The sequence below is a fragment of the Passer montanus genome, unplaced genomic scaffold (genome assembly GCF_014805655.1).
Source record: "Passer montanus isolate IOZ18808 unplaced genomic scaffold, ASM1480565v1 scaffold13, whole genome shotgun sequence".
Lineage (NCBI taxonomy): Eukaryota > Metazoa > Chordata > Aves > Passeriformes > Passeridae > Passer > Passer montanus.
The window spans coordinates 6,485,927-6,501,428 of record NW_024359832.1 but is presented as its reverse complement, the minus strand read 5'-3'; the positions used below and the strand labels follow the sequence as shown (position 1 = coordinate 6,501,428).

Sequence of the window (15,502 nt, the reverse complement as noted above, 5' to 3'; positions counted from 1 at the left end):
TTGTGATACTCAAGAAGTTCTACTGACAAGATCTAAAAATATGTCTAAGCTGGGAGGTTAGAGACAAGATTTGAACATAATGAAGTTTCCATTTCTTAGTCTATTTTGGATTCAGGCTCTAAATCAGCATTTAGTAATACTATCCTTTCTTTTACAGATTCAGTCACATTTAGCAACACTTGATGGAGAACAGTTGGAGACTGTGAAAAATGATTTAATTGCTATAAAAGAGATCTTTGTTCCAAAGGAATTAGATGATGAAGTGGTGCAGGCGCAGAAAGGTAATTAGAAATACAGAGACTTAACCATATGAATAATTGCTACTTCTTTATCCAGTAATTAAAAAAAAATCCAGTCCACACTGTAATTTCTCATATCCTAATAGTCTTCATAAGGTAGTTACTAAAATGAATAATCTAAAAGTTCTGGAAGCTGATCAGTGCTTAATTTTGAATTTATATTTTAAGTGAAGTTCAAGTTATGCAAACATAAATAAATATTAAATTATTTTGCTATATCATTAATGAAAACAAAAATGGAAAATAATAACGTTTTTGATAACTGAGCTTTTCTTACAGAAATTGCATCATCTGAAAGTTTTGAAGTACTTAGAAATTATTTTCTATTCAGCAAGTTCAACCACATTCTGCACCCCCCTTGCTAGATGGGGGAAAAGATTTGAGTATCATAAAGAAATTTAAGAATCCTGGATTTTTTTTAATGAAAGTGACTTTGAAACATAGTAGCAAAGCTGCATTATAGGTATTGCTTGGCAAGATGTGGCGTGTGGAGTGTGGGAAGGAGGTTAGAGCAGTATAAGTGTTTCCATAGCTATGACATGGCACAGCATTGAAGAGAATGGACAGAGCTCCCAAAATTACAATAAAATGGGTGAGTGCTTTGGTTAGGGGCAAAATAGGTGTCTTAAACAGGTCAGAAATGTTAGCAGTTCCCCAAACAGGTTAGAACAGAAGGGTAAGAAGTCAGCTTAAAGGCAGCATGGTTTATGTCTCCAGGCCTGTGAGATCCATACCAAACCTCTCAGAGCTAACAGCAAAAATCCCCTTGACCTGACTGAAGACTGGGTTACGCCACTGAATGCCGTATTGCTGTGTTTTGGAAACAAAGAAACATAAAAGGATATTTCTTCCACATCCTCTGGATTTCTCAGGGTTACTTTGCCCATATAACCTACATTTTGGAAGATGGTGAGATAAGATTTCGTTAGCCTTCAGAAAAGTTAGAAAAACCATACTCTCCTATGTTCTAATAGGAGAGTAATTTCTTCTCAGACTGCTCTTTCTGGCAGTGCTTACTCAGCTTGCCTGATCCCTCTCACAGGAAACTCATTGTTTCTCATTGAGTGGAACAGCAAGTGCTCAGCATAAAGTCTTAATGTGGTAAAGTTTTGTGCTGGCTTTTCCCCCTCACGTGCTCTTTAAACCCCATACCTCTATGGAGTTGTGTGCAATAGAAGTCAAGTCATTACCTGGTTAGGAGTGAGGATTCCTGAGATGTCTGTTGTTCCATAATTTCTGTGGAAAGTTGTTCCTTGCTTTGAAACCAGCTCCCAGGAGAAGCTTTGTTTCTTGCACAAAGTGATGTTTTCTCTGAAGGTCAGAAGTTCTGGTTTTTTCAGTAAATCACAAGTGCTTATCCTGCTCCTTGAAACATTTTCAGAGGTTTTGAATGGGCTGCAACCAAGGCAGTGAGCACCTTAAAAAAAGATACCAAACCAAAGTGTGCTGCAGATTTGTCCTTGCAAAAGCAAACCACTCATCAGTGAAACACATTCCTTCCTCCTAAGCCTGCGGAAACAACTATGATTGTTTTCTGGTACAGAAAACAGAAGGCCACACACATACCCTTCCCTCTAATGTTTCCTCTCACTTTGATTATGTAGCCCTTTCATGGATTTTTCACTGCAGCTTCATTTCTGTTGTTTATGAAATAATGAGGAGAATATTTGAAAAAGTGGTTTTGCCTACATTTTCATAGCTATTAACACCAAAAATTTCATGTGAGGTTAAGACAGTAACCACAATGAACAGTCAGTTGAATATTCCAGTTATCAGTAATTTTGGTGCATATACATAACACACCTCCACACATTCCTTTCTTGAGTCACTGTCACTGTTTTTCAAGTGCTGGAATACTTGGTGAAACTATTTCACTGGATGTATTTGATCATATGAAATACTATAGCAGTAACATGCTAACAAAAACTGTCTTGTTATTTTTGCAGCAGATACAGGAGAAGAGTTTGTCAGCATGCTCACAGAACTGCTCTTTGAATTGCATGTTGCTGCTACTCCTGACAAGCTAAATAAGGTTAGCACCTGTTACTGAGCTGCCTTAAGTTTCTTGGGCAAAAAGGAGGGCTTTGTTCTAAAATCTGACACAGAGCAGTACCCAGTTCACTTCAGACAGCTCAGAAAGCAAAGTATGGTAGATGGAGACTAAAATGCTGAATACAGAAAATCTTTCACAGAAGATGAGTAAGGCAGTGCAGATGGATGAGCTCTTTCCAGTGTTAGAAGGCTCGAATCAGAGGTGTTTCAGCAGAACAGGGCTCATGAGATCAGCAGATTTGATCTTACATACTGGGAACAAAAGTCAGGTTCAGAATAATTTTTCTTGCTCTAAAAGTGAGTTGTGTGCTGCTCTCTGTAGCCAGAGAGCTACTACCACAAAAGTGAGATGTCTAGGAGCTAGTCACATAACTAGTCACATTTGTACTATCAGGTCCCTTTAAAGCTGGTTCATCTTCTGATCTTAAGCTCCAATGAATGTTTATCTCTTAGCTACGTAGATAGACTATGGATAACTAGCTTAGGCTTAGGTCTTAATGTGTTTTAATTTGATTTCCTGTTAAAAAAGTGGCATCATAAAATTCCTACTAAGCATAGCAGTAGTTTGAAGTTGTATAAAGCCTCAAGACTCTTCACCTTTGATCTATTTGCGTGTCAGGGAAAGCAGCTCAAGATACAGTGATTTTATGTTTATTTTTCCTTTAAGAATTTAATACATCTATCTTACCTCTTCAAATTTTTCTTTTCTTTTTTATACACACTTCTTATTTTCTTATTTGGGAAACTGTGTAAGAAAAATTTCTTACAAAATTTTGTAAATTCATGTTGAATGACAAAGCAGAAATATTAACTTCGGAATTAACACCAGCTGTACATGTTGGTTAGGAATATTATATGTTTAGAGGAATTATCCCTGGATAATCCATCTCTATGCAGTCCAAAATGCTTCTCCCTACAGTTTCTTAAATGTACACTTAACTAAATGCCACTCAGAGGTTTGATACATTCAAATTTCTGAGTATAAAGAGGAAGTGATTAAATGTATTGTTAATTTATGTTCAGGAATGTCATCTCATAGTCTCTTCTCAAACTGAACTTTGGGGTTGGGTTCTTTGTTTGGCAGGCTAGGAAAAAAGCTCATGAATGGCTGGAAGAAGCTAGTTTGTCCACCCCAGCAGACATAGAAGAGGAGCTAAATGAAAAACCTGAAGAACCTGGTGAAGAAAAGACTCAAAAAGACAATAAGATTGAGAGTGATATAACAGAAGTAGACAAAAGCAAAACTGTGGAGGTAAAATAACTTTTGGAGGATAAGCTTCATTAAGTGATAAGATTGTTTCTTTGTGTGTTGGCTTTATATGTCATCTTTATTTTTTAAATTCATGGAAGTAATAAGAAATAGTAATATACAACTATTCACTGTAGACCCAGTTGAAGACTGAATATTCTTACTGTTATTCTTTTTCCACAAGTGAATATCAAAGTAATAGGTTCTCTATCACATTGTTTTTATGGTTTTATATCTGTGTTTTGGTGTGTATGCATGTATATACTCAACATACAGTGAGCTGAAAGTTGTGTCTCAGTGTTGCTTAGTATCTCCTTCTCTCAGTGACAGTACATGGGAAAATGTTCAAACTATTTTGACAATTTAAATCATAAACAGACAAAACAGAAATATTGTTTAGGCAACTAACAACTGTTAATTCTCTTTATGAAAGCTAGCTCTTAAGGCTAAAAGTATTCATTTGGACAGTTCTGATAAGGTTAATTGTGATTGAGTACTTTCTGTCAAGTTAATGGCAATATTAAATGTGGTTGCTATCTTTGTTGAGATTATTTCTAATTAGAAATTATCTGTCATGTTTCCTTACAAAAAAGTCTAAAGAAGCAGACAGAATACATACACTGTATATATTACAGATTTTTATGTGATTGCAGATTACCAGCTGGCATCAGCTTGTGAAAGCTGTAACCCCACAGTGCTATGTAAAAATTCCTGTAATTGTTGATAAAAGCAAATTTTTTATTGGGTGCATATTCTATTTCTGCTCTAGAGATTCAGCTAAAGGATGACTCAGTACTTCTGCCTCCATATGAAAATTATTATGATTATGACTTATTCTAGAGTTTAAGTATCTTTCTGTTTGTTAGGACGAGGTTTAAAAGTGCTATGTTAGAAAATCCAAGAGCCTGACCTAGTTCCCAGCCAAGTAAACAGTAGACTTGATCTTACTGATTTTTCAGAGCAGGTAGAATGTCTGTGTTTTATAGTCTGAATATTTAATTTTCCAGTATTGTTTGTGAGGATGACATTATGGCTGATTTTACTTCACTATGTATGTGGTGTAGGGGTAGTTGGGGTAGGAAGGGTTCCTGTGTTTGAAATTCTTTTGTATTCTTTTTATACGTTTGAAATTCTTTTATATATATTCTTTTGTATGTATTTAACATTTATCAGTGTTGTTATTATTGATTATATTATTCCCATTTTTAATTTAAGGAAATCTACATGCTGTCCATTGAAAGTCTGGCTGAGGTAACTGCTCGTTGTATTGAACAGCTTCATAAAGTAGCAGAATTAATTCTACATGGGCAGGAAGTAGAAAAAACAGCTCAAGATCAAGCAAAAGTACTGACAAAGTGAGTATTATGTACTTCATATATGAGCATTTGACATTTACATAGAACTCATGAAGTTCCATTTAGCTTGAAGGCACAGTAAGTTCATGGATCAACAAACAGCACTGTATTCAGGGATCCTGGTGCTATACTTTCTCATGAAATCAGGTTCTATAGGCTACCTGTCATTCTTTGACATGGCTGACATCTGTATGCTTACGAAAACATGACCTATACGCTGGCTAAAAGTTGTTTCTGCTCCAGCAAGCAAATGTGCATGCCAACTTGAGTTGGATTTCCTGTTCCCTCTGCAGAAGATACTGTGCCTGCATACATGGAGTTTGCTTTTAGAGTGTATAATGCAGTCCTGTTATCTGCCAACAGAGTTTCATTATCTAGTGTTTATCTACCAAAAATAACACAAAAATAAATCTGTAGTTCTAAACAACAGACCACATTTGTTAGCAACTTTGTAGTTAACTATAATGAAACACCCAGAATTTCAAGCCAGTCAGTCTAGTGGGACTCCAAACTCAAATCTCAGCTCTCTGTAATCTACTGATTTCAGTAAGTTTTCATGTTAAGATATTTTAAACAGTTGACTCCTAAGTAAGTAAAATATTTAACCAAGTGCTTATCCTTAAGAATGCTACTAAGAATAGCAAAGTCCATAGGAGTAAGGAGTACTTCACTCTAAAATAGAGCACTTACTAAGTATTTTTCAGAATCAGAGCTAAGGTACAGTGCACCTTGCAGGATGTGGTCCTACGGGATACACTTGGGAATGTCTAGGAAAATAATGAAAGATCTCGGACCGGAATTGTTCCCTCATATTTTAACCACAAGTGGTCTTTCTCTTTTAGCATAGAGTAGAGGTTTTATTGTTCACGTAGAAAACTTCTCACTGTTCTCATTCAGGTTTGATTTATTTCCAACAGTATTCCCAGAAATTGTGTTGCTGCAATCATCAGAAAAACCATAGTTAAACTAGAAGTTCAGAATTTAAACAAATGAAACATTGCACTGTCAAAACAGACTGGTGTGTACAACACCACATCATATTGCGGCTGTAGTCAGCAGTGGATTTTTCAGTGAAGGAATATAAAAACTTTATCAGGAACAGTTTATGCATAAATATTTTAAAAATATTTAGAAACAAAATTGCTTTAAGAACATCTTTGCTTCCAAGATAAAGTTTGTCATGGGGTTTTTATCTATTAACAGATCAAGGATGTATTTTTATATTTGTCTCTCTTGTTTTTTTAAAACCAGTTTAACAAGTGCCATGTGCAATGAAGTTTCATCTTTATCAAAGAAGTTTTCAGATTCTGTAACAGCAGCTGGGGTAAGATGACAGCATTTTCTGTAGCATTTGGGCTTTTTTTAACATAGTTCACCTCTTGAAACAGAAATTCTTATGTGGGTCCAGAGGCTTTATATCAGCAAAGAGTCCACTTCTTTCCTCATATCAAGAGCACAGAGCATTTCTACAGCAGGAAAGTTTATACCCCTTGACAGATAACAGCACTTCCCTGCCTTGTAAAATCTCTCTTTCTAGAAACCACTTCCTGTTTTTCCTGATCACCCTGAACACTTCTCACATTGAAGGGTCCCACATTTGAAGTTACACAGCTTGATGATAATTTCTTCTCCGACTCGGCCTATCCCTTTTGAACACATTTGTGTAAAAGTCATTAACAGATTTTACTTGCAGTACCTTAAGATGGTTTCACGAGTTGTCCTTCTTAGCCTTTACTAGATCCCCTGGCTTAGCACTGCAGTGTTTGCAGAGATTAGAAAATCTGTTTGGTCCAACTTAAAAAATCACTCTGTCTTCTATCACAAGATATTCTGTTTAAGAACATCCATTTATCTGTGAACATCTTTGCTAGAAATAGTATCCTACTTTTCAAGATGCTTCAAGGATAACTGACGTCACAGTATTATAGCAGGATTCAGAGGTAAAAATTGTGCTGTTGCTTAAATTGTTCTGTAAACATCAGAGGAGAGCAAATTCTTGTTCTCCTGATTGTTCCATGAAAACAGGAATGTAATTCAAAGGAAATTTTTCCAGTTTTCCATTAGCTCTGCCAGCACATCTCTGAGCATGTTTTTTCATAGTTATTTGTAAAGGACATGATTTATTTCTTTGCTTTTATTATGAATAATTTACATAACTTCCAATTACTGTGAGGAAAAAATGCTTATTTTGCATTTTGGTATTGTACTTTACCATATATCTGTGGGACACTGGAAGTGAATGCATGCACAAAAATATAAAAATAAATTGCACACAAAAGATTAAACTGGCCCACTAAACAGTGCATTTTGTAATGGATTTTCTATAACTAAAAGTGTACTTATTTTCTCTAAGTATCTCTTATTGTTTCTGCCATCTTTCTCAAAACTAAAATTAAGAAATTTCATGTTTCCATAAATCTGTAATATGAGAGCTACAAGGTTGTAAGTGGAAATCCCTCAGTTAAATTAATCAGTATTGTGTTGAGAATCACAGAATCACTAGGCTGGAAAAGACATTCAAGATCATTGAGTCCAACCCAGCCCTAACACCTGAACTAAACCATGGCACTGAGTGCCACATCCAGTCTTTGTCTGAACACATCCAGGGATGGTGACTCCACCACCTCCCCAGGCAGGCCATTCCAGTACTTTATCACCTTTTCTGTAAATAACTTTTCCCTAACATCCAACCTATATTTCCCTTGGCACAGGTTAAGACTGTGTCCTCTGGTTCTGTCAGTTGCTGCCTGGAGAAAGAGACCAACCCCCACCTGACCTCAGCCACCTTTCAGGGAGTTGCAGAGTGATAAGGTCACCCCTGAGTCTCCTTTTCTCCAGGCTGGATACCCCCAGCTCCCTCAGTCATTCCTCACAGGGTTTGTGTTCCCAGCCCCTCTCCAGCCTCGTTGCCTCCTCTGTATGCACTCGAGTGTCCCAATCTCCTCCCCAAACTGAGGGGACAGAACTGGACACAGCTCTCACGGTGTGGCCTCACCAGTGCCCAGTACAGGGGAAGGATGACCTTCCTGCTCCTGCTGGCCACACTGTTCCTGATACAGTGTTGAAAGAAAACAACTCTTGCTGGAGGTTACTGTTGTTCTAAAGAACCACAGTGTGAAGAACAGTGAGAATAAAAAAGGGAAGGACTTTTGCCATTTTAAAAAGTAGAGGAGCTAATGAATCTTGATTTTTTTTTAGCCTCTAGTAGAGTTACTACTCATTGTATCCATCTTTCTTCCTCTCTGGTGTTTGAGAAGAATGTTGTGCATGCTGACCTGTTCCACTGACCACTCTATACTGCCCAGCACATGCGCTGCTTCCATCTGGGGATCTCAGTTTCACCTGGTTTTCCTTCTGTAGGGGAGCTACCCTGGACCTTTCATTTGGTCCTAACCACAGATATTTGCATAACTTCTAAGACCTTCCTTTTTCTCTGACATATCTTTTTCCTTTTTGTGTCCATGAAAATGAGCAAGGAGAGATGGGAATTTTGTGGGATGTGAAAACATTGCTGATAGACAGATGGATAAATAATGTCATTACATAAACCTCACACCTGTAGGGAAGTAGACAATTTGAATTAATGAAGAAGTAAAACAACAGGCCTCAGGTTTCACTGTACACAGAGCTTATTGTACTCTGATAGAAGTACATAGGTGTACTAAGGTGTACAGTTACTAGTAATACTGAGATAAACAGTCTGAGTAAGAATCAAGGTGAAAGAAGACTTCCACAGAATTCATAAAACAACATCTCAGATATCAGTATATTTCTGTTGAGTGTATTTCTTGACCTGGCTTTTCATTCTGTTTTCTGGTTTACAGAGCAATATGAAGGCAGAGGTTCTTAACCCCATCATCAACAGTGTACTATTAGAGGTAAGCTCCACCTCTTCACATTAGAAAATGTTCTAATAAAATTATTTTGAATGAGATAGGCACATTTCTTTCCAAAGGCTATTTCCAAAGGCTTTCCAAAACTATTTAAAAAGTAATGACAATATCATTCCGGCTGTTCAGTGCCAGAACATAAATTTTGTGTTCAGCCTCTCCCACAAACACTGTAGTAGTCAGGTTGCATTTACTGAGGACTCTTAAGAGCTGTATGACTGAAGTGAGGCTGGCCACTCTGAAACTCTGCTGCTGTATTGGTCAGAGCACAGCAACAAGTTGCAGTTCCAGAGTATTCTTTCCTTTAAAATTTGGATTGTAGGTATGCTACAGTGTTTCTCATCTGCAGGCATTTAGATTTTTACAAAGATTCACAGTCTAGCAACAGCCTTGGTCAGCACATGGATAACCATGTGTCAGACCACCAAAATGTTCATGAGTGATTTCTTTTATTTGACACCATGTTCTATTTTTCTTCAGAAAAGCACAGTAAATAAAATATACTTCAATTTTATCAAGAAGAGGTTGAGATGAAGATCCTCATAAAGTCCCAAAACTCATAGGAACTGCAGCACAAGTTTTTAACTCTGTTAGATCACACTTCCCTTAAAACATAAGGAAACATATAGTAGTGACCATAAATTGTCATTCTGTATTTAATAGCTGCATTCCCTTAAAAATAAAGAGAAGATTTCTTTACAATAGCCAATTTTGCACTGAATTAACAGTACCTTTAAGGAAAATTACAGAAAGTTGAATAGAGCTGTAGTGAAGAATACCATGCAGTTCCTTTTGTTGTAGGGTAAATTTGCTGTAGCTACTGACTTACCTTCCTGTGCTACAGGAACTGCAAATTCTAGGAATATTTAGAATTGTGGAATGCAATGTTCTGTACTTCATAAATCCCTTAGTTGTATACAAATATGTATTAATACAGTCTAGAATCATGGAGAATTACAGGACGCTATACTGTTCAGTACTAGAAATTCCAAAAATAGTACTACATGTTAAAACCATTATAATTTGAACTGTTAATTTCAGTGACACTTCTCCTACCTACAGCAAATTCAAAATTAGTTCAGTTGATGGAAAGACTAGCTGGTTTGTGTTTAAAAGTCAAATCTGCTTCTGAACACTGTGGCATTTTATTCTACTCATATTACCCACAAAACTGCCTTAGAGTTCAAACTTAGCGGCAGTCAGAGTTTTCTATATTTCTATATTCAGGCTATGCTATCTACAGATTCTAAAATCTTGTGTGAAGACAATGCTAATACAGCATGATGCAGATGTGAAGAAAAAAAAAAGAAAGGAAAAAGAAAAGTCCAGTGTCATTCCTGAAGTACGTGGCAGCTGTACTGATTAACCATGTTTTCTCTCCCCATTAGGGCTGCAACAGTACTACTTATATTCAGGATGCTTTCCAGTTACTGCTTCCAGTTCTGCAAATTTCCCATATCCAGACCAGTTGTTCAAAAGCCCAGGAGTTGTCAGCTTGAGAGCAACCACAGACCCAAAGTCCTGAGCTGTGCCAGGAGAAGAGCTGGTACAAGAGAAGTTGGCCACTAGAGTTCTTTGAAGACACTAAATGCGGTTTTGCACACACAGTACTGAACATTTTAAAACTCTTTCAGACTTTAAGACTTTAGAAGTAGCTAGTAAAGTGAGTAATTTCTTTTCCAGTGCAGTTCATGCTTTGCATTAATTTAAACAGAAGTTTATTGATATTAGCATTGACTTAAATACGAATTCTAAATGTTGACCCTTTCAGTTATAAACAATGTATGAAACAAATTGGAATGTAAAGTTTCTTAAAACATTTAACTTCAAATTACCATTTATACTGTTTGATTTGTAACTGCAGCTTAAAAACTATATTTCAGAAAATTGTTTCAGTATTTAATTTTTGCCAACATGAACAAATTGTCAAAGTGTTGAGCTTGTTAAGTATTAATTCCAGTAGCAAATAATAACATCATATGGATATGTAACACTAACATAACACCTTGTGTTGAAGGAGTTGTACAGCAATAGGTAAGTGAAAATTATGGAGGTTATGCATAAAGAATTATACTGAAAATAAATTTTCTGAGCCAGTTAAGATTACGGGTATAGCTCTGTATTTGCTGACCCATAAGTTTATATTAATTTAGGTCTATTTCCTCATTTCAGTGGTTGAACAACACAGGAGACAAAAGTAATATTTTAAATATGCAGGGGATAGGAAATTTCCCTTTTGGTTGGCAATCAAAACACCTGCTAAACAGCCTTCTCTAAGATGTATTACTGGGTTAACGATTTGGGGTTTACTGATGCCTACCTTCAGAAATAGAAGTTGTAGCAAGAAGTTACGAAAAAATTGCTTTGTGTGTGGAGGTCATCTGTCAAAGCAATCATCTTTTTTCTGAGGCAATAGTTAAGGCATAAGCAAGCAGTAGGAATGACATTTCATAACACTAGCAACCGTGCTAATTTGTCCATATCTGTAGTTTAAAATACTCAGTTTTGGACCTAAGAACTTGTTTAGGCTAGTTTACCTCTTAGGAAGAACCTTCCAGTATTTTACATAGCCTGTTCTCTTGAATTTTTGACATTTATTATGTTTCTTTCCGTTATTTTGTATTTTTTTCTCTTGGTATACTCATTAATTGTATTTAAATGCTAATTTTTGCAGTTAACATTTTAATATGTTTAAGCATAGTTCATACATCATAAAAATAATTAAGTAGAGCGTGAGGCAGTTTCTGTGTTCAGTAGAAAAGAGAAACCATGTATCTGCTCTGCACATGGTAACTTCTTTGAGTCCAAATAAGTGGACAGAAAGGTCTTTTTGTGTTTTATATATATATATAAATAAGGTTTATTACACAAAATCTATTTCCTGGCACCCTGTAATTTAACAGACATAGAGATATCTTTCTGGGTAAGTAGAAGATGTACAGTCTTCAAATTCATTTTTACAGGCTGAATATAATATCAGAAGCCTCAGGAGATAATGTTTGAAATCACTGAGGAGCATTCTTAAGACAAAGATTGCTTATCTGAGATACTCCTTACGAGAGGTTTCATTGTCTTGTTTAAATTATGCATTTATGAATAAAATACCTTAGCCTGAAGTAAAAGAAGCTATAAAAAGTAACATGGAGAACTGAAGTATTTACATCCATACAATGTAGGAGGGGGAACAGGGCAGTATGCAAGCATAGGGATACTCCCATCTGATTCAGCCATCTTCTTCTAGGAAAACTGAATGTCGGATCTTTAAATCAACTTAGGGTAAATAATATTTCAGTAGCAAAGTACTGTATGGATGTAGCCAGAATATTTTGTTTACATTGATTTGTATTTTCCACCAGTCAAATAAATAATTTGAGATGCTGAACTGAGACAGTACACTAAAAGTTTGAAGAATAATGTGATGGGAGTATATTCTCAGTGAAATAATTTACTTTCTGATTTTTTTATTTACCTTTGGAATGATGAGTATGATTTTACTGGGAGGCTGACAAAAACAGATGTTGCTTTAAACTTTTAATGGAGAGTGTTCTTTCTTTCATCACCACCCTTTTCCAGGTTAGTACACTGAGCCTTGGCACTTGGCAAACTACTAGGTTTTAAGTACTTATGAGAATGTTTTCTTGAGCAGATGTGTTTTCCATGGCATTCCATTCACTTTTGAGCACACCCACCCTGTTATGCAGCAACAAAGGAGGCAGGCTTGTGCACTAAGTTCGAAATTTGTCAGGATGAAACTTAAAACAATGTCTGCATGCCTACAGCCTTGCAGATGATCCACAGTTACAGGTCATCCCTGAAGAACGAGCTGGAATTAGACTGTTAAAGAAGTAATTCGCTGTATATTAAGGATACTGACTTCTTTTTTTCTTGAATTTGGTTTTTTTTTTAGGTAAATAAACCAAAGCAAGCTGAAGGTTGTTTACTGCTTCTTAGGGTATAGTCTATTCATGTGTAAACATCTCTTCCCTATGAGTTCCTCCTACACTCCAGCTTCCATTGCTAGAGACAGCTGAACAAAAGAACTGTCTCTTCCACTTTCTATCATGCTGCTTAAATCACCCACTGAAGCCGTTAATATCTTCCTCCAAAAAGTGCCTCAGTCATGTCATACAAAATCACAGTCATTACCCGTTGGGATGCTTCTTAATGATGTGTGTGACCAGTAATGTCCAGTGTCACTCACCAGTCAGGATTCATAACAATTTCAAGGAGTCTGAAACACCACAGTATTTTGAATGACAAATACAGGTTTCCCCTTTTTTTCTGATTCACCGAAGTGTTTTTATCATACAGGCATTCACCCAGCTCATAGGATTATCTTTGAGACATTCAGTTCTATTTCAGATGACAGCCCTATCCTTTCTGCTAGTCTCAGAAGAATGTAGAGCATGGAAAAGGACTTTCCTGAGTTCTTTTGAAAACCATCTCAGAGTAAGGCTTAACATGATGCCATCAGCCAGTCTGACCTACTTTGGAGTACTTACAGTTGGACTGGAAAGCCCTCTGGACTTCAAACACTTTATTCTGTCTCAGGTTTGTTGCTGAAGCTACTTTTATTGTGCAACTTATACATTTTCCATGCTGTCTCCTACTTCAGCATTCATATTGATGACAGTGTACAGTTTTAGAATTAAAAATTTAAAATAAAATGTAAAAAATTCAGCTCTGTTAAAAAGATGGGATACGAAAATTATTTTCAAAAGAAAAAACAAAGAATGTGCTCTCTGGAAATAAGAACAATTTCCGAGGCTGGATTATAGAAAAGCCTCCGTAAAAATATTTTTTCAGCATAAACAAGAGATGACATCTGATTAGCTGAGCAGAACAGGAATAATGCACTTCTGAAGTAAAATGAAAATCTGCATTAACTGAAAGGTAGTCAGAGGTGGAACATTAAAAGTGGAAGAGCTCAAAGGAAAGAATAGAAAAGAAATAGGAAAAAGAAAAGAATAGGAAAGAACAGTTAATTTGATCACTGTGGATCCGCAGTGCTCACTCTCCCTCTATTGGCTGCCCTGCAAAAGTCCCTGAGCACATGTTTGCTAAGAGCTCCTTAGCAGTCTTCCCACTTTTATCTCCTCTTCACAGCCTTCCATTACAGCCTTCTGAGGGCCTACCAGAACACCAGGTAATTCAAGTAATTTTTGAACACCTTAAGAAGCTCCTCAGCCCATTTAATACATTTGGGAAAATGCAGCCCTGCTCTTCCAGCCCTTTGAGATGTCAGAGGCTGTATCAGCAGCTTATCTGGTGCTGGTATTTAAGATGGTCTCTGCCTTCCCTCCAGTTCCCTTTGCCTGTTCAGTCTCCTGTCCATTTTGCAAGTTCTCTGCTCCATCAGTTCCACCTTCCCCACCAATTCTGTTCACACACACACCCCCCTTCTCCACCTTCATGTCTCTTTTCCCTTTCTGATTTCTGAGGCTCTTCCCTCCTGCCCATCATCTTGTGCTTGAAAGGCTGCTCCAAGACATGCTTTCTCCCCTGACATGTTCACTTCTGACAAAGCCAGAGATGAGGACAAGGAGTTACAAGGATGTGGAAGGAGAGAAACCAAACCTCAGGAAAAGATGGCAAGACTAAACCAGTTGTTTTCAGTCCCTCCTCAAGTGTAAGGAGATTGGACCAGTGACCACCTGAAATCCTTCTCAACCAGAATTACTTCAGGATCACATCTTTTGTTACCATCCTCACCAATGTCCTCCCATTCTTCCATTATTTCCTGTAGTTTGGATCACAGTTAGAAGACAAGGTAAGCTTTACTCAGCAGACAAGAAAAGCTTGAAAGTGCCTTTTGGGTTTCGTTTATGGAGCTCTTAAAGGTAACTTAGAAGGTGGAACCTTCCAGGGTAGTAAAACCAAATGCTTGGAGAGCTGTGGAATAACTGGGTAATAAAATAGCAAATCACAGTTTATTTGTCTAAGGAAAAGAGGTAGGTTATAGGCAGCAAGAATAAGAATATAATTAAGTTATAAGAGAATGAAAATTAAGTTGGGGTCATAAGAAGCAGGGCTGGCCCTATCAAGATCTCTGGATTACTGAAGGAGAAAAGTGATAGCTTAAATCACTTGAAGCATTTAAACACCAACCAAAACAGCCTTAGCAATTCTGTAGTGAATTGAGACAAATATGTCTCTTTTTCTGTAAGTCGCTCTCTATAATAAGGAGAAAAAACAACCAAGAAGCAAATTGTGAGAGGTTTACTTTATTTATAGACTGTATTAAAAACTCTTCTTCTGAAAAGCTTATTAAAAACTCTACTTCTGAAAAACTCTGCTTCTGAGAAGCATTCTTATTACCACAAACAAACAACAAAAAGCCCCCAAATCAAGAAAGTATTTTTCTCTTATTTTTTAATAAGATGGTCAAACAAAAAATAATAGAAACAAATGCTTCAGACTTACCCAACAAAATGCAAAAAAAAATCCATACGCCCTCAAATCATTCAGAAGCTAATATGCACAACTATTGCTATTAAATCTGAACTGCTCAGTGTAGACTGGAAAATTCAATTTCAGAAAGCTTCAGGAGGGAAAGGCTTCCCTCCTGAATAAATGTAAGGAATAAATGTAAGGAATGGAGGTAATGAAGTATTAACTGGATGCTGAATTGCTGCCTATCGTGTTTGCAATGGGCAG

General features: G+C 36.7%; 1 protein-coding gene across 3 annotated transcripts in view; it reads left to right on the top strand.

Moving 5' to 3' along the window:
* FAM114A1 (family with sequence similarity 114 member A1) overlaps window positions 1–12,227 on the top strand; it is a 30,614-nt gene extending 18,387 nt beyond the window's left edge. For all 3 annotated transcript variants that reach the window (XM_039699068.1, XM_039699069.1, XM_039699070.1), the window contains 7 exons: window positions 158–281; window positions 2,246–2,331; window positions 3,436–3,603; window positions 4,816–4,955; window positions 6,207–6,279; window positions 8,780–8,833; window positions 10,234–12,227. In XM_039699068.1, coding sequence (XP_039555002.1) covers window positions 158–281; window positions 2,246–2,331; window positions 3,436–3,603; window positions 4,816–4,955; window positions 6,207–6,279; window positions 8,780–8,833; window positions 10,234–10,344 — 756 coding nt within the window. In that variant the 3' untranslated portion in view covers window positions 10,345–12,227. The remainder of the gene's footprint in view (window positions 1–157; window positions 282–2,245; window positions 2,332–3,435; window positions 3,604–4,815; window positions 4,956–6,206; window positions 6,280–8,779; window positions 8,834–10,233) is intronic.
* The last annotated feature ends 3,275 nt before the right edge of the window (window positions 12,228–15,502 follow it).